This window comes from Arabidopsis lyrata (assembly GCF_000004255.2).
Source record: "Arabidopsis lyrata subsp. lyrata unplaced genomic scaffold ARALYscaffold_4, whole genome shotgun sequence".
Taxonomy (NCBI): Eukaryota; Viridiplantae; Streptophyta; class Magnoliopsida; order Brassicales; family Brassicaceae; genus Arabidopsis; species Arabidopsis lyrata.
The window spans coordinates 11,868,370-11,889,470 of record NW_003302552.1 but is presented as its reverse complement, the minus strand read 5'-3'; the positions used below and the strand labels follow the sequence as shown (position 1 = coordinate 11,889,470).

Below are 21,101 nucleotides of genomic sequence, written 5' to 3'. Positions count from 1 at the left end.
CTGCAATCAAACCGAAGTTATATATCAGTTTGAGTTTATAAGGGAGGGTTAGTGTTTAGATTTATAATAAAAAAACGAGGTTAAATATAGTTTGGGTTTATAAATGAGGATTATAGTTTCGATTTTATAATTAAGCGAGGCTAATATATCGGTTTGAGTTTATAAACGGATTTAGTCATTTAGGTTTTACAATTAAACGAGGTTAAATGTCGGTTTGAGTTTATAAAAAAGGATTAGGGTTTAGATTTTGTAACTGAACGAGATTATATGTCTGTTTGGGTTTATAAAATAGTGGTTAGAGTTTAGATTTTAACATTAAATGAATTTGTTTTTTTTTAATTAGGTGGTAGATTCTGATTGCGTAGAATAAGAGGGGTTGAGTTGGACAATAACATGATGAACAAAACAAAAATTAATAGATTAGGTTGTGTTTCGAATTTTCACCGAGCTTGGAACATAAGAGCACAAAAGTGGGTAACAACACCCTTTGTCTCTTGATTTGCCAAGATCCACTTTTTTCGAGATTCCATTATTTCCAATGATGTAAGAAATGTTGCGACCGGAAGGGACATTTATCTCTCTCTTTATCAAGAACCACGGCGACATTCTTCTCTCGTCAACAAAGAAACTCCCAACGACATTAGTAAACCCAAGACCAATGACTGGTTTCATATCAACAGCTATATAAGTACAAGTTGCTCCACGACATTACATTGGGCTCAATCTTATTAGAAATCCATATCTTGACGGTGGACGATGCACCTAGTTTCTGAAACAGCACCGCAAGCTGCTCTTCTCTAACACTAGAAAGAGTGACAGTATCTCCAAAGAGAGCGTGGAAAGGCAGAGGCAGACGCGGTCCAAATCTCTCTCTTGTGAAATCAAATAATAGTAGGAAATTAGGGTGATCTGGTGATATCCGACCATCAAATGGGATCTTCTATTGAGCATACCAGTAAGTGTCAATGTGGTTAAACGAAATACGCCAGTCCTGAGTGAAATCATTAATGACACATTCTATGAATTGGAGTTTAAAGTGTACATCTCAAACTCACAAATTTGGTTGCCACTGATCCCGTCGTACTCATTCACAAATCTCAAGACTTTGTACTTCTTCTTCTCGTATCCGAGAGCGTACTTCTCCCGTATGTGGTAAGAAGAATTGCTGGGTGATTCGATCCACCTTGTTTGTCCCAAATAAGGATTCAAAACAACAACCCTAAAGGAGTCTTTTTGTCTTTGTCTTTGTTGATGATGCATAAGAATAAACAAAGTACATGTTTTAAATTCTGATATCGTTTTATCTTTGGGTCATTCACCGATTCTGATTGATACCATAACAGAGTCATGATCCAAAACAAAAAATATAGATACTTTCTAAACTACATATAACATGAAGAACAATAACTTTCTTTTCAAATATTTTTCTTCTTCTTCTTCTTCTTCTTCTTTTTGGTCTGCATTCATATATGTTCTGATCTGGGACATGCTAGTTTTCCTTGGATCTGAATGTTAACATAAAATTTCGAGGATATGATGCAAACATCACCACTACAAAGTCCACGGTGTTTCGGACCAAGAGAGAGAGTGAGAGAGTCTAAGGTTCCATGGATTAGTAGAGTCCATGATGAGAAAAGAAAACAATAAATAAACACCACAATACAAAATTAAGAGATTAGGGTGTGTTTGGGATTTGCACTGAGCTTGGAACATAAGAGCACACAAGTGGGAAACACTTGTTGTCTGTAGATTCGCCTAGATCCACTTTATTCAAGATTCCATTATCTCCAATGATGTAAACTATGTTGTGAGGGTGACATTTATCCTCTTTATCAACCACAACCGCGACCTTCTTATCCTCGTCAACGAAGAAACTCCCAGCGACATAAGGAAACTGAAAACCAGCGACTGGTTTCATATCAACAGCAAACAACAAGTTGCTCCACGACACTGCATTAGGCTCAATCTTATTAGTAATCCATATCTTGACGACGGAATCAAGTTCATATCTTGACTGAAACAGTACTGCAAGCTGCTCTTCTCTAACACTAGAAAAAGTGACATTATGTCTATAGAAACCGTGGAAAGGCAGAGGCAGACGCGGTCCAAATCTCTCTTTTGTGAAATCAAAGGATAGTAGAAAATTAGAGTGATCTGATATCCGACCATCAAATGGGATCTCATCTTGAGCATACCAGTAAGTGTTTCCCTTTAGAGACACGCCACTGTATTGATACGAAATATACCAGTCCGGAGTGAAATCATCAATGACCTTCCATGAATTGGAGTTTAAACTGTACATCTGAAGCTCACAAATTCGGTCGCCACTGATCTCGTAGTACTCATTCACAAATCTCAAGACTTTGTGATTCTTTTTCTCGTATCCCAGAGCGTACTTCTCCCGTATGTGGTAAGAAGAATTTCTAGGTAATTCGATATACCTTGTTTGTCCCAAAAAAGGGTTCAAAACAACAAGCCTAGAGGAGTCTTTGTCTTTGTCCTTGTTGATGCATAAGAATAAACCTTGGCAGTGAAAGATTTTAGATATTTTGATTCCATCTGCATCGAGATTACCGATACGCTCTATAGACGGATAGAGTAAATCGACGGTCATCAAGGAAACTCTAGATTCCACCAGCATCACCACCTCAATTCCATTCTTCTTTAAAAAGCTCTCACCTTTCGTTAAAGTGTTCCACTTTTTACAGGTCAATCGCAGTTTCCCCAGAGATGTCACCGGAACCCTAGAGAGCACCTCCTCCTCCATATCACTTGGAAGATCTAACATCTTCGGATCCAACCCTAACCTCGCAAATCTCTCTTTTCCGTGTCTATCAATCCACCATCTCTTGCGGGTCTTTGGTGATATAAGCTCTTTGAATTTGGGCTTTATAGTAATGGGCTCAAGGCCCATTAAGGGGTCTCGTTTAGAACTTGATGATCAATGGCTGAAATGCGACAAATGAGTCTTGCTTGAGTACATTTCATTTGGAGAGTCATTTCGCAGAGACGACGCATAGCTTCTTCACTTGTCAGCTCTCAACGTTTCTCACCTGAAATTTCACTTCTGCTTCGTCTCCTAGAGCCCGATCTCTAATTTGGTAAAGCTCCCTCTCTGTTCCTTCTTCTTCATCTTCACTGATGGATCGTTATTTAGCTATTTAGGGTTTTGTGGGTTGCATTAACTAGAGTAAGTCGCGAATTCTTCTCCTTTTCCTTACGATTCTACGAATTTTCAATCTCTATCAGCCAATTTTACAAATTTGTATGTATCCCGTGGATTAATAACATGAATTTTTGACCTTTGAGTTTTTTTTTTTTTTTTTTTGTTAGGTTCTCGCTTTAGTTTTGCTTTTATGTTCATAAATTTTGCTCCTTTGTGTTATTTACTTTCTCTTAGGCTATTTTTTTTTATCTGTTGGTATAGACTCTAGAGTTTAGGGTTTTTTCTTTTTGGGGCACCATTTCTTTGATTGGAAATAGTCTCGTTTAATTCTGAATTGTGTAATCAATATTTGCATGCTTGTGGTGATGCAGGGAGTTCTTATGCGATGGTGTAATTTAATTTAAGATGACGCCTTCGCATAATATTGAGTTGGAGGCAGCTAAGTTTCTGCATAAACTTATTCAAGATTCTAAAGATGAACCTGCAAAGTTAGCAACTAAACTTTATGTGGTAATGTGGCTTAACCTGGTGCATGCTTTACTTTGTAATTTTGAGGTTTATCCCTGTCTTTTAACTTTTTTTATTTTTTTTATTACTCTAGATATTGCAGCACATGAAAACCAGTGGAAAGGATAACACAATGCCGTATCAAGTCATATCTAGGTATTGTTTTCCGTAGATATCACTAGTTATTTGTTAATGAATTACTGATTAGGTTGATTAAAATGAGATTATTTTCTTATGCTGTGAGGACGTGGGGTTGCTTCTTGCTGAATAAGATGCTGTAGTGTAGCCTTTATCTAACTCAAGACTTTGATTTAGTTTTAAAAAGCACGCCCGAGGCTTTTTAAAAAGATGATTTGGGATTTCTTACTCTATACTTCATCCTGTCTTGTATTTTTGTCTCAGAAGACTCACTTAATTCATTCGAAGCTTTTTCTACTGTGTCTTTCAGCCTCAAGCTGTTTCTCATGCTTTTGAAAATTATCACTCTTGGTCCTGTTTTTCATTTTAGTTCTACTGATATAATCTTTCTGAAACTCCAAGGGCCATGGACACTGTAGTCAATCAACATGGTCTTGACATTGAAGCCTTGAAGTCATCGTGTCTTCCTCATGCTGGTGGTACCCAAACAGAAGATTCTGGGTCTGCACATTTGGCTGGTATATCCTTCTCTCCTTTGTTTCAGTTGATTTTTTTGTTTATTATGTGGAAAATTTGGTTTGGTTCCTTTTTTTTTTTTTATGTTAAACTTCTTGCATCAATGTGGAATACAGGGTCTTCCCAAGCGGTTGGAGTTAGCAATGAGGGCAAAGCAAGTTTAGTTGAAAATGAGATGTCAAAATACGATACATTCACTTCTGGTAGGCAGCTTGGTGGATCAAATAGTGCGTCACAAACCTTTTACCAAGGGTCTGGAACTCAAAGTAACAGATCATTTGATCGTGAAAGTCCATCCAACTTGGATTCTACATCGGGAATTTCTCAATCTCACAATAGGAGTGAGACAATGAATCAAAGAGATGTCAAGTCAAGTGGAAAGAGAAAGAGAGGTGAATCATCACTTTCATGGGACCAGAATATGGATAACTCTCAAATATTTGAAAGCCACAAGATTGATGATCAAACTGGAGAAGTAAGCAAAATAGAAATGCCTGGTACTTCAGGTAGGGATATTTGCTTCAACGTTGTTTCTTACAGAACAAAACATATCCTTAATAATCTAGAATATAAGAAGCACCTTACTATTTTTTATGTATGCTTTGGTTAGCTTATTTGTATACATTGTTGCCATTAAACCTCAGGTGACATTAGGAATTTGCATGTTGGGTTGCCATCAGATGCATACACGACTCCCCAGGTACACATAACACTATTAAGTTTCCTGAATCCCTCCAGATTAAATATATATTGGGTACATACATCTTGTTTATGAAATCATTTTGAGCCACCCTGACTCTGCCAATTTCTAATATATTGGGACTTTGTGCTACACATATCTGATGCACAAAAACTTTTTAAGAATGTATAAGGAGATACAGTACTGGCACATGGTGGCTTATTTTCCAAAACATTTGTCTCTCCTTAGAAGGATTTTGTATTGGTTTTGTTTCAGTATTGGAAATATGAAAAAATGCTTGCATTTCCGTGATGATTTTCTTTTTCTCAAAAAAACTTAGATTCCACTAAATCCATTATTTCAAAAACGTGATTCGATTAATCCTTTGCCTTCTATATGATGTTTTGAATCTTACTTGCATTTAGTCTGACTTTGGCTCTGCAAAATGTCCTTTCCCCTTTTATTTCCTTCCAAAGATACCTTGTTGGAACTCATCCCCTCTATATGTGGCATCTTATTTTCTATGGCAGTGTGGCTGGCAGAGCAGTGAAGTCACAGCAATCAGGCCTCCAGTTCATAAAGAACCTGGAAATAATGTTGCAGCAGAGGGATTACTGCCTTCAGGTTCACCTTTTAGAGAGCAACAACTAAAGCAACTCAGAGCCCAGTGCCTTGTGTTTCTAGCTCTCAGGTATTTTACAGTCACCTAGCCTCTTTTATACTCATTTTGGTGTGGCAATTGTAACTCCGGAAATCTCTGGTTGATTTTCATCTCGTAGAAATGGTTTGGTGCCGAAGAAACTGCACGTAGAGATCGCCCTTCGAAATACTTTCCGCGAAGATGGTAATGTTGGTTCTCACTGAAGTTACTTTCAAATCCACTTTTTACATGCTTTTCCTTGGATCATAATTGGCCTTCATTACAGACGGTTTCCGCGGAGAACTGTTTGATCCGAAAGGGAGAACACATACGTCCAGTGATCTGGGTGGCATTCCTGACGTCTCCGCATTGTTATCAAGAACAGACAATCCCACTGGAAGATTGGATGAAATGGACTTCTCATCCAAAGAAACTGAGAGATCAAGATTAGGGGACAAAAGTTTCGCAAGTACTGTATTTTCTGACGGGCAAAAGCTTCTAGCATCGAAAATTCCCGGCTCTCAAGCACAAACTCAGGTTGCTGTTAGTCATTCTCAACTGACGTTTTCTCCTGGTTTGACCAAACACACACCATCAGATATGGTGGGGTGGACTGGAGTAATCAAAACTAATGACCTCTCAACTTCTGCTGCTCAACTCGACGATTTTCATGCTTCTGGTTAGTGGACTACCTTAGATAAGTTTGTTTTGATGGGTCTTTCCCTTTTGGAGTGTAGTATTGTGAACTAATTTGATTGATAACTCTTCGAACATGGATATATGGCACATAGCAGATGAAGAGGAAGGTAATTTGCAACCGTCGCCTAAGTACACCATGTCACAGAAATGGATTATGGGTCGACAGAATAAGAGACTATTGGTTGATCGGAGTTGGTCCCTTAAACAACAGAAAGCCGACCAGGCAATTGGTGCACGGTTCAATGAGTTGAAGGTCTCTCTATAGCCCCCTCCCTTCTTTCTTCTTGTTTTTCTTTTAGTTGGTGATACCTTTTGTTTTCACGAGTGATTGATTTTTCCTGTTGTCAACTTTTTTGCATTATGCTATTGCTTGTTGTCTGTGGTGGTTCTTGCTTTTCTGTGTTCTTGATCTTGTTATTGGAACAGATCAATGATCATACAGATATAGGCGTACCTGACATTGTGATCGGGTAAATTTTTTAGCTATTCCATCTTCGGCTCTGCCCACTAGAACCTGTCGGACTGATCCCGGGAATAATTTTAATTAAGCCAATATATTAAATTTGATCTCAGTGAGATGACATAATCGCAAGTTGTCTTAGGCAAGCATGGATAACCTCTTTTATGTATTCGTCTTCCAATAAGGAACACTGATTTTCTTCAGTTTACAACATTCACTAAAAAAACCTTCCTGTGATGTGGTTCTTATTTTCGCTTTTTCAAATTTTAAATAACTGCGAAGTTAGCTGTTTTGGCCTTGGGGTAATTTTTTGAAATGACCTTCACATTTGACGTAATACTGAAGAACTAGTTGTATTTCACATGTGTAGAAACACTAAGGAACTAGTTGTACTTCTGTCCTTACATTATAAGGTTCTTACTATTGTATATTCTGGAATCTGGATCTGGATAACACTGATTCATGTACCCTAATCTGCAGGAATCTGTGAGTTTGTCTGAGGATATATCTGCAAAAACCAAGAGTGTAATAGAACTGAAAAAGCTTCAGCTGTTAAATCTACAACGGCGATTGAGGAGGTAGGTGTATGTTATTTGCTTTAAAAAATATTAGGAAGGAGATGTTTCGCCTTCTTATATCTATCATGCTAATAAGTCGAACTAACAGGGATAGAACTAGATATTCTGTCTTTGTTATACTACAGAGGACGCAAACTATTTGTTATATCTGTAAAATATGTGCATATACATATTCAACCTGTTGTATCACCTCTCAGCTGCTATTGTTTTGTTGACTTGTTTAAGCAGTGAGTTCGTTTACAACTTCTTCAAACCTATTGCAACTGATGTTGAGCATCTAAAGTCATATAAGAAACATAAACATGGCCGGAGAATTAAGCAGCTTGAAAAGTATGAGCAGAAGATGAAGGAAGAGAGACAAAGAAGAATTCGTGAGAGACAGAAGGAGTTCTTTGGGGGATTAGAAGTTCACAAGTATGTGCAATTAGTTTTCTGACCTAATTCATTCTCTTATTAGGTGAATCGAATAGTAGACGATATTTTTTATATTGCTTTGTACTTAATCCTTGTTTGAAACCTTGCTATAGGGATAAACTAGAAGATTTGTTTAAAGTTAGGAGAGAAAGGTTGAAGGGTTTCAATAGGTATGTGAAGGAGTTCCACAAAAGAAAGGAACGGCTTCACCGCGAAAAGATTGATAAAATTCAACGTGAGAAGATTAATTTGTTAAAGATAAATGATGTGGAGGGTTATCTCCGAATGGTGCAGGTTTGGTCTCTGAACTATGGAAGTTTTAGGTTTATGTTGCTTCTTAGATACTGGTGTATATATATGAATATTGGTGAATATGTAGGATGCCAAGTCAGATCGAGTAAAGCAACTACTCAAAGAGACTGAAAAGTACCTTCAGAAACTTGGATCCAAGTTAAAGGAGGCTAAATCGTTGACCAGTCGATTTGAGAATGAGGCAGATGAAACGCGTACGTCAAATGCTACCGAAGATGAAACTGCGATTGAAAATGAAGATGAGAGCGACCAAGCAAAGGCAAGTTCTATTTCCCAAGTATTCCTTTTTTCTTATGGTGAGCTTTCTTCCATCTGATGGTTACAATACATACTATACAGCACTACCTGGAAAGCAACGAAAAATACTACTTGATGGCTCACAGGTAATATTCTGCATCCTACAGTTACAGTCTAAACATTACCCTTAATGACATTATAACATTTTAACTTTCTGTTTCGTATGTGAGTTGTCATCTTTCTTACCTCTTTATTTTTTCCCGAAAAGGTGGTTATGTTGTTTGTAAATAGAGTCATATGTGGAAATCATTCCTCATTCATCTATTCACAAGAGTTTTTTTTTGCAGTATAAAAGAAAATATTAACGAGCAGCCATCGTGCCTAGTGGGTGGAAAGTTAAGAGAGTAAGTGAACCATGCCCCGCTTTACTATACATTTGAGAACCTTTTGGTAATAGTTTTGCGTGGGATGTTTACAACTGCAAAACCTGACATTTTAGGTACCAAATGAATGGCTTAAGGTGGCTACTTTCACTGTACAACAATCACTTAAATGGCATTTTAGCTGATGAGATGGGTCTCGGGAAAACTGTTCAGGTATTTAATGCTATACCATTTGTAATATAGACACACATGTTAGATTTTCTTATAAGATGCCTTTGTTCCATAAGTTAGAACGTTTTTTTTGTTTTTTCGTTTTTGTAGGTTATTTCTTTGATTTGCTATTTGATGGAGACAAAAAATGATAGAGGTCCCTTCTTGGTTGTTGTACCATCTTCGGTTCTGCCTGGTTGGCAGTCAGAAATTAACTTCTGGGCCCCATCGATTCATAAAATTGTCTACTGTGGGCCTCCTGAGGAAAGGCGCAAACTATTCAAGTAAAGATACGCAAATTTTGTTTTTATTGTCCTTTATGTCTCAGATTTTAAGGTTCACTTATCTCCTTTTTCATTGTAGGGAGCAAATTGTTCATCAGAAGTTCAATGTCCTTCTGACGACATATGAGTATCTAATGAACAAGCATGATAGACCTAAATTAAGCAAGATTCACTGGCACTATATTATTATTGACGAAGGACATCGCATAAAGAATGCATCCTGCAAGTTAAATGCAGACCTGAAACACTATGTTAGCTCCCACCGACTTCTGTTAACGGGGACTCCATTGCAGGTACTGTTTCTTTCTTTCTCCTTCTATCCTCATCTTGTTATTGACGCATACTCTTTCCCGATCATGTTTGTTGCTATTTTCTGCTGTTGGCATTGCCCACAATCTCATTATTTACATCTCTTATAGAACAACCTAGAAGAATTGTGGGCGCTGCTTAATTTCTTGCTGCCTAATATATTCAACTCATCAGAAGACTTTTCACAGTGGTTCAACAAACCATTTCAAAGTAATGGAGAAAATACTGCCGAAGAGGTAACATTACTGTGTTTTTATTAAAGTACTAACTAGTATACAGTATACACTTCTTAAGACATTGTGGTTTTAACTACACACTTATGGTTGCCATCTGACTAGGCGTTGCTATCAGAAGAGGAGAATCTACTGATCATCAATCGACTTCACCAAGTGCTTCGACCATTTGTGCTGCGTCGGCTGAAACATAAGGTTCATAACCTAATATCTCCTTTTTGTTACTTAAATATGTCTGAGATATGGAAGGATACTTTCCAATGCAATTATCTCAGTTACTTTAAGTTTTATTTAACGTACTAATTTATTTTGGTAGGTTGAGAATGAGCTTCCTGAAAAGATAGAGAGATTGATACGCTGTGAGGCTTCTGCTTATCAGAAGCTGTTGATGAAGAGGGTTGAGGATAATTTGGGTTCGATTGGAAATGCGAAGGTGTTGTTTTATGCTCCAGGTGTTGGCAGTTTTGCAATAATGTTGAGTAATTTTTTTAGTTATTTTCTTTTGTTTACAGTCTCGTGCAGTGCACAACTCAGTAATGGAGCTTCGGAATATTTGCAATCATCCATATCTAAGCCAACTGCATGCAGAGGAGGTAATGATTTTCATTTTATCTGGAGTTATTTATGTAAATGCAGTGAAGCGTTGGTTAGCACACTATGGACAACCCTAATGAAGGGCAGTTCACTTTTATTAGGTCAATAACAAAATTCCTAAGCATTTTCTGCCCCCAATTGTAAGACTGTGTGGGAAGCTTGAGATGTTGGATCGGATGTTACCTAAACTCAAAGCAACAGACCATCGGGTAATGATTTCTCCCTCATGATAGAATAGTTTTGATAATTCAATGAAGTTGGACAAAGTGTTTTCAAGTAGTGTGCTAGAGTACCTTGCATTGCCTTCGCCTTTGAAGGATTAACATGACTATCACGAAAAGTTTTTGAAATTTTGTTTTGATTGGATGAAGCATTACTGTTTTTTTTTTCCTTTATTTGGTTGCTTCCCTATCGCTTAACGCAGAACTTCAAGTCCTCACCTATAAAATTATCTGTTATTTGTGAAACGCACATATATATCATAATTTCTAACTTTTTTGCATGCTTACCTTAAATTTAATACAGAAGCTTATAAATGGGTTGTTACTTTAATTTTTGGTATGCATGAATTCCCGCAGGTTCTTTTCTTTTCTACAATGACGAGGCTTCTTGATGTTATGGAGGATTACCTCACCTTAAAGGGGTACAAATACCTTAGGCTGGACGGGCAGACATCTGGGGGTGATCGTGGTGCTCTTATCGATGGTTTCAACAAGTCGGGTTCCCCATATTTCATATTTCTGTTGAGGTAATTCATCATATATTTTGGCCTGGGTTTCTGTAGCTCTAATCTCTATCGGGATGATTCAAGTTCAGTCTTAATAGATTTAGTTATGTTCCAAAATAGTACAAGTTGTAAACTTTTGGACGTTCACTACTACTAGTATGTATTTGTATGTGATTGCTAAATCTTTTATGGAATTTCAGCATACGGGCTGGTGGAGTAGGAGTTAATCTTCAAGCTGCTGATACTGTGATATTATTCGACACCGACTGGAATCCTCAGGTTAGACATAACATTTCCTTCTATTAAGTTATAGTTGAATACTGTGGACATTAGGCCGGATTTGAAGCAGCATTTATTATACATTTCAGGTTGATCTGCAAGCTCAAGCAAGGGCTCACAGGATTGGCCAGAAAAAAGATGTGCTTGTTCTTCGTTTTGAAACGGTTAGTTTTTCATTTATTGTGTTCAAGGAAATTAAACATCTGAATAAATGGGTTGATTTGTGAATGGCTGTAACTTTTGCCTTGGTGATTTAGTTTCTGTTGTTTCGTCATTGGGCTACATAATGTAGTGTTGCTGTCCTAAATCTATGACTGTTCAACATGACTAATGGGGCAAATAGAACAGTGCAGTATTCTTGGGAGATACTAACTGTTTCTTGGCTTGTTCCCTTTCAAGCGACGTGTTATTATATATAATCAAGCTGCCTGAAATGTTTGTTTGTCTTTCGTCCTTTATTGTATCCTAAGGTCAATTCTGTTGAGGAGCAAGTCAGAGCTTCAGCTGAGCACAAACTTGGAGTTGCTAACCAGAGTATAACCGCTGGCTTCTTTGACAATAACACAAGGTGAATCGAGAGACATTTCTTTTATGCTTCAACAAGTTTAAACTACCAATTCTCAAAAAAAAAAAAAAACTTTGTAACAGTGCTGAAGATCGTAAGGAATATTTGGAATCCCTTTTGCGTGAATCAAAGAAAGAGGAAGATGCTCCAGTATTGGACGATGATGCCTTAAATGATCTTATAGCTCGAAGGTGGCTGCTCTTTTTCGTATCATTTTTTATTCAGAATAATTTACTTGTACATATATTAATTTTACAACAGCCTATGCATACATGGTTTTTAAATTATCCTGATAGTTTGGTTCGTTTGCTTGTGCACTGTGATAAATCTAGCAATTCTACCAAGATTACTGCCAACAATTTGTACAAAATATTTGTACTTTCTAAGTACAAATAGTTATCTGCTATCTTATCTTTACATATTATTTTGTATATGCATAGCATCTACAGGGTTTTTTCATTTGTTCTGTGTTAATTTATAGCTTGGCTTCCTTTCTTATTCTTAGCTGACAATCTTTTAACATTTCCATGCATCTCGATTTTTTGTCAACTTTCTTGCAGATCTGACATTTTTTGTTGTCTTTCTAGGGAGTCAGAGATTGATATTTTTGAGTCCATCGACAAACAAAGGAAAGAAAATGAGATGGTATGCTTCTTATAATTTTATTTTTGGGTTATTTCGTTTTATGATGTTTATCTGAAAAAGATATGCCCCTGCAGGAAACATGGAATAACTTGGTACATGGGCCAGGGTCAGATAGTTTTGCCCATGTACCACCTATACCCTCTCGGCTTGTTACTGAAGATGATTTAAAACTACTATATGAGACAATGAAACTAAATGATGTCCCGATGGTTGCAAAAGAATCAACTGTTGGCATGAAACGGAAGGATGGTTCGATGGGAGGCCTAGATACTCACCAATATGGAAGAGGGAAACGAGCAAGAGAGGTTTGTTGACTTTTCTCTTCGTAATATGATACTTCATGTAGCATTTTTACTTACTACTATAAAATGACAAATATTGCAACTTCATTAGGTCCGGTCTTATGAAGAGAAATTAACAGAGGAGGAGTTTGAGAAGCTGTGTCAAACCGAGTCACCTGATTCTCCCCAAGGCAAGGGCGAAGGAAGTGAAAAGAGTTTGGCAAATGATACATCAAATATTCCGGTTGAAAATTCTAGTGACACACTACTCCCTACATCTCCGGTACAGGCAATAACTGTACAGCCAATGGAACCTGTAAGGCCACAGCCACAGACACTGAAAGAAGAAACACAACCTATAAAACGGGGCCGTGGTAGGCCGAAGAGAACTGATAAAGCCTTGACTCCGGTATCATTATCAGCTGTAAGCAGGACACAGACAACAGGGAATGCACTATCATCGGCTGTAACTGGTCTTGATTTTGTTAGTCCAGATAAAAAGCTAGAAGCATCTTCTCATTCTAGTTCGTCTCTTGCCCTGACTTCGCCTGATTTATCTGTTCCTCCTGGTTTTCAATCGCTGCCAGCATCTCCTGCTCCTACGCCAACAAGAGGTCGAGGTAGGGGAAGAAGCAGGGGGCGTGGAGCAGGAAGGGGAAGAAGAGTTGAAGGTGTATTGCATGGTTCCAACAGTTCTATCACTCAGAGAACTGAAACCGCTACATCTCTTGCAAGTGATCCAGACGCCACAAACTTTACTCTTCCTCGTTCTGCAGCTGAGATTGTTTCTAGAGTCCCTAAAGCTAGTGAAGGAAGTACTTCATATCCTGACCCAGTACCTCCCGTGCATTCTGCTACTACTGCAGTCCGATCAGACAAAGCAGCAGATAATGACCTAGATGCACCACCTGGTTTTGATTCAGGATCCCATGTTCAGACGCTAAATGTACTTGAGAATTCATTTGAAAGAAAAACAGCTGCTGTAATGAAGAGGCCTTTGATTCAAGGTGTGAGCCCCCAGCATCCAGGACTTAATAAACAGCCACTTGACTTGCCAGTCTCCACTAGCTCTACTTTGTCGGGTAAATAAATCAAACATCATTTTGTAGTTTTCATATTCATCTAGGAGGTGTAGTTATAACTTGCATGATATTTTGGCAGGTGGTGGCCCAGTGCAAAATCAGAGTGCTGTCTCTTCTGTTTGTGATGGATCCAAAAGTCCTTCAGTAGCCTCTGTAGAGGCTGGAAGAAATAAAAATTCAGAGGGTCGAACATATACAGCTTTGCCAGGTGTGAAAACTGCACCTTCTGATGCTACTGTGCCAGTGACTTCTCAACTTGTTGGTTCTACGGTTGTAGGTATAAATCTATAAATCATCGTAACTTTCTGGAAACTGCTCTGATTTCTAATTTTTTTCCGTGTTGTACATATCATCTTTGTAGCTCAAGAAGCCAATGTTCCTACTCTTCCTGCAGCCCTGCCTGCTAAGAGGCGAGGGCGCAATTTGCCAAGCAGAGGAGAAACTCCTAAACGCCAAGGAAAGAGGCGTGGCCAACCTTCACCTGCTACTGATGGCTCTTCTGCAAGGAGTACAGGATTAACACCACAAATAGAGGTCACGGTTGGTAATTCATCAGGCACCAAAGCTAAGTTTGATGCTGTTGCCAAAGAACAACCCCAATTCAGCCAGGCAGTTGCACCAGATATTCACTCTTCTGGCAGTTTGAGTCAGGAGAGTAGAAGAGACATCTCTGGTACTGGTGGTTCTACTAGGAAACAAACTGCTGATGTAACTGATGTTGCTCGTGTCATGAAAGAGATCTTTTCAGAGACTTCCCTATTAAAACATAAAGTTGGAGAGCCGTCTGCAACAACGAGAACAAATGTGCCTGACGCACAATCCCCATGTGAGATGAATTTGCACACAGTTGAGACCCACAAGGCAGAGGATTCTTCTGGTCTTAAGAATCAAGAAACTCCATATAACCTGAGCAAGGCAGAAAAACAGGTCTCTGATGTTCCTCACCCTGTTACTGGTGATCTGACAACTTCAGGATCAGTTGCAAACAAGGATGGTGACACTGGGTCGTCTAAGGTTGCTGCCGAGAATGACCTTGTCAAGATTCCGGGTGGTGAAGTAGATTCTTCTGTAATACAACTCTCTTTCGGAAATGCTTGTGCTGCTAAGTCGTCTTTGGAAAAGTGTACTGCAGATCAGCTTGTGGAAGAAAAATTGTCTCAAGAAGGTGAAACCACGCATGCTAGTCATGGTGAAACATGCCACGTGGGTGTAGACTTGATAACAGAAACAGCATCTTCATTGAGTTATGATCGATCTGAGCCTATTGCATCTGCGTCAACAACTGCAAAACCTCTACCTACTGAAAAGTTGGAAACAAATATTTCTTTTCCAGATGAATGTAAAATTCTCAATGCTGATAAAGGAGGAGCTATCCTCCTAAGTCTGGAAGAACAGACGAATGTTAACTCCAAGATTGTGACAAATTCTAAGGAACTTCAAGCCAGCAGAACAGATGAAGTTACACATGTGGATGGAGAATCTGTTGATATTGTAGATCAGATGGTGAAAGAAGATGAGGCAAAAAATTCTGTTGAAATTCAATCGTCTATGCTGGAGACTGATGAGCTGTCAAATGTTGGACAAAAGGGTCACAGTAGCATTGCCATGCAGGCATTGGTTTCAGTTACAAGCAGTGAGAACTCCATGTCTCTTGACCAGAAAGATGATGATCCTATATCTAAACCTGCTGATACAGAACAAGATCCTGAAGAATCTGTTTCGGTACAAGGTGATGATAGGCCTAAAGTTGGTCCTGATGACACACGGATGGAGGATACTGATGATGCCAAACATCTTGTGGGTTGTTCAGTTGAGAGTGAGGAAAAGGAGAAAACTCTTCAATCCTATATACCCAGTGATAATGCTGATACAGAACAACGTCCTGAAGAATCTGTTTCGGTTGATGGTGTTGATAGGCCTAAAGGTGGTACTGCTGACACACAGATGGAGGATACCGATGCAACCAAACTTCTAGTGGATTGTTCAGTTGAGAGTGAGGAAAAAGAGAAAAATCTGCAATCACATATACCCAGTGATGATGCTGATACAGAACAAGATCCTGAAGAATCTGTTTCGGTACAAGGTGATGATAGGCCTAAAGTTGGTACTGCTGACACACAGGTGGAGGATACTGATGATGCCAAACTTCTAGTGGGTTGTTTAGGTGAGAGTGAGGAGAAAGAGAAAACTCTTCAATCCCATATACCCAGTGATGATGCTGATACAGAACAAAATCCTGAAGAATCTGTTTCGGTTGAAGGTGTTGATAGGCCTAAAGCTGGTACTGCTAACACACAGATGGAGGATACCGATGATGCCAAACTTCTAATGGGTTGTTCAGTTGAGAGTGAGGAGAAAGAGAAAACTCTTCAATCTCATATGCCCAGTGATGATGCTGTTAGCCATAACCCTTTTGAGAAGATAAAAGACAATGAAGGAGATGACTTACATGGAAAGTCTCTTGTTTCCTGTCCAACAATGGAAGTGATGGAACATAAGGGGTTTGAATCAGAGACACATGCTCATACAGATTCAAGTGGTATTGATAGGGGAAATGAGGTATCAGAAAGTATATCTGCTGGCGAAAAAATGAATATTTCATCTGGGCAGGTCCCAGATGCGTCACATGATTTAAAAGTATCACTGGATCAAACAGACATTCCCCTAGTTGGTGGGATAGACCCTGAACACTTACAAGAAAATGTGGATGTACCTGCATCACCTCACGGAGCAGCGCTGAACATTGTGGTTTCCCAGTCTGAGGGAAATCAGTCTCCAAGTATCTTACCGGACGATGTGGCAGGACAACTAGCAAGTATGGCTAGTGACGAAAAAATGAATATTTCATCTGAGCAGGTGCCAGATGTATCACATGACTTAAAAGTGTCTCAGGATCAAACAGACATTCCCCTAGTTGGTGGGTTAGTCCCTGAAAATTTGCAAGAGAACGTGGATGTGCCTGCATCACCTCATGGAGTAGTGCCAGGCATTGTGGTTTCCCAGTCTGAGAAAATTCAGTCTCCAAGTATCTTGCCCGACGATGTACCAGGACAACCAGACGATGGCAACTGTGAGCAAATGGATTCCATGCAGAACAGTACCTATATCGATGTTGGCAAAAATTCAGGTAAGACGTGTCAGCCTTCGTCTTCTATCCAGTCTGAGGATGAGAACAGAAATAGCTTATCACACTGTGAACCGTCAGAAGTAGTTGAACAAAGGGATTCAAGAGATCAATTTTGCATAGGGTCTGTGGAATCTCAGGTAGAGATCAGCTCTGCTATGCTGGAAAATAAATCAGCTGATATCCAGCCCCCGCAATCCATTTTGGTTGATCAAATGGATATTGAAGAATCGAAAGAACCTGGTACCGAGAGTGCTGATGTGTCTTTACACCAATTAGCTGATATCCAGGCCGAGCCATCCATTTTGGTTGATCAAATGGATACTGAAGAATCCAAAGATCCTTGTGCAGGTAATATTTGCAAAACTGATATAAGTGCTGATGTGTCTTTACACCAATTAGCTGATATCCAGCCCTTGCCATCCATTTTTGTTGATCAAATGGATACTGAAGAATCCAATGATCCTGATGCCGATCATATTTTCAACACTGAGATAAGCGCTGATGTGTCTTTACACCAATTAGCTGATATTGAGCCCTCACTGTCTCTTTCAGTTGTGCAAAAGAGCATTGAGGATCAAGATCAAAGTCAAGTCGAAACTACTGGATCTGAGTTAGTTGATGTCTCTGCCGCATGTTCGACACAACCTCAAGTTCAATTACTGCCATCTGCAGAGCCAGTGGGAGATATGCACGTTCATTTAGGGGCTAACAAATCAGAAGTAGTTGCCGAAGATACTGACTTCTCTTCATCTCTCCCAAAGACAGAGGAAGAAAATGCCAAGAGCCAAGTAGCTGACACTGAGCCCTCATCGTCTCTTACAGCTGTGCAAAAGAACATTGAAGATCAATCTCAAGTTGAAACTGCTGGATGTGAATTTGTTGTTGTCTCTACCGGATGTTCGACAGAACCTCAAGTTCAATTACCGACATCCGTAGAGCCAGTGGTTGCTGGAGGTACAGAATTCCCTTCTTCCCTCCTAATGACTGGGGTAGAAAATGCCAAGACCCAACTCGCTGATATTGTGCCTTCATCGTCACCTACAGCTCTGGAAAAGAACATTGAGGCTCAAGATCAAGTTACAACCGGTGGATGTGGGCTAGTTGATGTCTCGACCGGATGTTCGTCAGAACCTCAAGCTCAACTGACACCATCCGCAGAGCCAGTGGTTGCTGAAGGTACAGAAATCGCTTCACTCCCATTGACGGAGGTAGAAAATGAGCCCTCATCATCTCCTACGGTTGTGGAAAAGAACATTGAGGATCAAGATCAAGATCAAGTTAAAACTGCTGGATGTGAGTTAGTTAATGTCTCTACTGGATGTTCGTCAGAACCACAAGTTCAATTACCACCATCCACAGAGACAGAGGGAGATATGCACGTTCACTTAGAGGAAACAGAGAAATCTGAAATCATGGTTGCCGAAGGTACAATATTCCCTTCATTTCCCCCAATGACAGTGGAAGATAATTCTGAGAGCCAATTAGCTGATATCGAGCCCTCATCGTGTCTGACAGCTGTGCAAAAGAACATTGAGGATCAAGGTCTAGTTGAAACTGCTGCATGTGGGTTAGTAGGTATTTCTACCGGATGTTCGTCAGAACCTCAAGTTCAATTACCGCCGTCCGCAGAGCCAGTGGAAGGTACGCACGTTCACTTAGAGGAAACAAAGAAATCTGAAACCGTAGTTACCGAGAGCCAATTAGCTGATATCCTTCCCTCATTGTCTCCTATGGCTGTGCAAAAGAATATTGAGGATCCAGTTCAAATTGAAACTGCTGGATGTGATTTAGTTGACGTCTCTGCTGGATGTTCAACAGAACCTCAACTTCAATTATCGTCATCTGCAGAGCCAGAGGAAGGTATGCACGTTCACTTAGAGGCAGCAAAGAACTCTGAAACCGTGGTTGCTGAAGGTTCAGAATTCCCTTCATCTCTCCCAATGACAGAGGAAGAAAATGCTGAGGGCCCATTAGCTGATGTCGAGCCCTCATTGTCTCTTACAGTTGAGGATAAAGATCAAGTTGAAACTGCTGAATGTGAGTTAGGTGATGTCTCTACCGGATGTTCATCACAACCTCAAGTTCAATTACCGCCATCCCCAGATGCAATGAGAGGCATGCACGTTCACTTAGAAACCATGGTTGCTGAAGGTACAGAATCGCCTTCATCCCTCCCCAAGACGGAGGAAAAAAATGCCGAGAATCCATCAGACAGACTTGACGGTGAATCTGACGGTACAAGTGTTGCTGTTGCTGTTGTTGAAGAAAGTTGTGTTGAGTCGAATTCATTAGTCACCGAAGAGAGCAAAGCAGAGGATTCAAAAGACAAGGAAGATGTTTAGTTCATTTCATCTAAGATTAAGTTGTAAAACTTTTAATATCTAATATCACAAACTCTTAAGCAACTTTATTTTCTTGTATCATTTTCAAGAATGAAAGCCGTAAATCTAGACGCTTGTATCGCCTAAAAAGATATCCAATGTTGAAGATGTATTGACTGCATCTTAGTGTTCATAAATATCTATAAGAGACTCCGCATTTTAAATCTGAAATATTGTCCCTTGCGTCCAAAGATCGAGTGTACTTCCTGATCAGGAACAATGTCGGCACATGACATGTTTTGGTTCTTTTCTATTGTTTCAACGACCCTTGTATTCCGACCAACGGCTCGGCTTTAACTTGAGACAATCAAAGTGAAACACTCTAAATGCTACAATGAGTTCTTTATTTCAATTATCTACCATTTCACACGGTATCTTTCCCTTATTCAAACCAACTTTCACATTTAGAGATCAAAATTTTGTTTAGTAACTTAATTTTCACCGAAGAAGAAGAGTAAAACAAAACGTGAAAGTTTGGTTATATAATGCGATAAAAGAATAAGACAGAAAAGTATAATATGTGATAGTGCAGACTGAAGATTGTGACTCTTGCTTTGAGGACCGCATTAATAACCAAAAATGATGAGTGTAACAGATGTGGATAGTTGAGACAGTGTCCACAAACTTAGAGAAGAGACGTGGGCTAAGAGAGAGGTGGCTTTGATATATTTTATTTTTTTCATTTTGTATGACATTGGAATATTCCCTCCCTTGTTGTTCTTTTCATAGAAATCAGAATAGATAATATATAACTTGTTTTTATTTTTCACTTAATATATATATACTGTATAGATATATTATTTTTTACTCCAATCAAATAGATAAAAAAAAAATGAATTGATCAATAGAGAGTCAGAGACGATCGCCTAAATTGCTCTATAAAATATTTTGAAAATTCCTTTAAATACTTCAACCAAAAAAAAAAAAACTCATTTCCAAGTTTAATAATTGAAAATTATGTCAAAAACTTTGTTTGGATAAGATTAAAAATAAAAATAAAGGCAATATGGAGTGGAGCAATGGCTCCAACAATCCACCGGAAAAAAGTAGGTTAGTCCATCTAAAGCACATGCAAATTAAATGGTGAGAGAGATTTCAATTCCCACACAAACATAAGGTTAGTGACTTTACACAAATATATAACAGTGGATTTAGAGACCCATGTTACATCATCATTAGTCTTTTGGTCGACATACGTTATTTTATAGGACACAAAAGTGAATTTTGGAGAAAGGAAAATAAAAGTCAATTCTCTTCTTAAAAATGAGGATAAGATCCAATTCAAAATTAATATTAGATTTTGACATCTACAAGGAAAATTAGAGATAGTGAACTAGAAGTTGTAGATGGAGATGTGAAAATGTCTCTTACAATGACACATATCTATTAATTTCATTTAACACGTCTCTTTAATCTCTCCATTCACTTTATTGTCTAACGAATATTAAGTTATTGAATTGTGTATCATACCTCTTATTAGAAAAATTCATCTACTATTGGCTCTTTTTTAGGCTGGTTGTTGATCAATCACTATGATGTTGCTAGCTACAACTTTCTTTGTTACATTTTGTTCCGTGAGAAAATCATCTTTCTAAATTTCGGATAAGACGACCATTAAAAAGGACAACACTCGTTAAAATACTTCAAATAGAAAT

At 38.8% G+C, this 21,101-nt stretch overlaps 2 protein-coding genes across 8 annotated transcripts; one reads left to right on the top strand and one right to left on the bottom strand.

The window, feature by feature from the left end:
* Positions 1–1,298: 1,298 nt before the first annotated feature.
* On the bottom strand, positions 1,299–2,930 carry LOC9317006 (F-box/kelch-repeat protein At3g16740). Its single transcript, XM_021028015.1, has one exon. It carries the CDS (start codon positions 2,912–2,914, stop codon positions 1,676–1,678), a length of 1,239 nt encoding a protein of 412 aa, XP_020883674.1. The 5' UTR covers positions 2,915–2,930; the 3' UTR covers positions 1,299–1,675.
* A 73-nt stretch (positions 2,931–3,003) lies between these two features.
* On the top strand, positions 3,004–19,617 carry LOC9317005 (chromatin structure-remodeling complex protein SYD). Of its 7 annotated transcripts, none has more exons than XM_021028014.1 (35): positions 3,004–3,101; positions 3,538–3,676; positions 3,768–3,829; positions 4,214–4,329; positions 4,444–4,833; positions 4,972–5,027; positions 5,537–5,697; positions 5,786–5,850; positions 5,933–6,325; positions 6,438–6,598; positions 7,286–7,383; positions 7,612–7,797; positions 7,911–8,091; positions 8,177–8,368; positions 8,449–8,492; positions 8,694–8,750; positions 8,846–8,942; positions 9,051–9,223; positions 9,303–9,516; positions 9,643–9,768; positions 9,871–9,960; positions 10,082–10,198; positions 10,278–10,358; positions 10,461–10,568; positions 10,938–11,107; positions 11,287–11,365; positions 11,455–11,529; positions 11,836–11,933; positions 12,014–12,121; positions 12,518–12,575; positions 12,650–12,880; positions 12,969–13,938; positions 14,018–14,215; positions 14,300–15,640; positions 15,995–19,617. In XM_021028014.1, exons 2-35 carry the CDS (start codon positions 3,572–3,574, stop codon positions 19,405–19,407), a joined length of 10,014 nt encoding a protein of 3,337 aa, XP_020883673.1. In that variant the 5' UTR covers positions 3,004–3,101; positions 3,538–3,571; the 3' UTR covers positions 19,408–19,617. The 7 variants fall into 7 exon arrangements, with proteins under 7 accessions (XP_020883673.1, XP_020883668.1, XP_020883670.1 ...); XM_021028009.1 differs by having other exon boundaries at positions 14,300–18,019; positions 18,110–19,617; XM_021028011.1 differs by having other exon boundaries at positions 14,300–18,490; positions 18,581–19,617.
* The last annotated feature ends 1,484 nt before the right edge of the window (positions 19,618–21,101 follow it).

Bases quoted from the DNA above. Each gene is read 5' to 3' on its own strand.
- LOC9317005 (XM_021028007.1), top strand. From the start codon at position 3,572: ATGACGCCTTCGCATAATATTGAGTTGGAGGCAGCTAAGTTTCTGCAT. The intron at 10,359-10,460 runs GTAATGATTTTC...CACTTTTATTAG, and splicing joins GCCAACTGCATGCAGAGGAG to GTCAATAACAAAATTCCTAA. The intron at 11,934-12,013 runs GTGAATCGAGAG...ACTTTGTAACAG, and splicing joins TTCTTTGACAATAACACAAG to TGCTGAAGATCGTAAGGAAT.
- LOC9317006 (XM_021028015.1), bottom strand. From the start codon at position 2,914: ATGGGCCTTGAGCCCATTACTATAAAGCCCAAATTCAAAGAGCTTATA.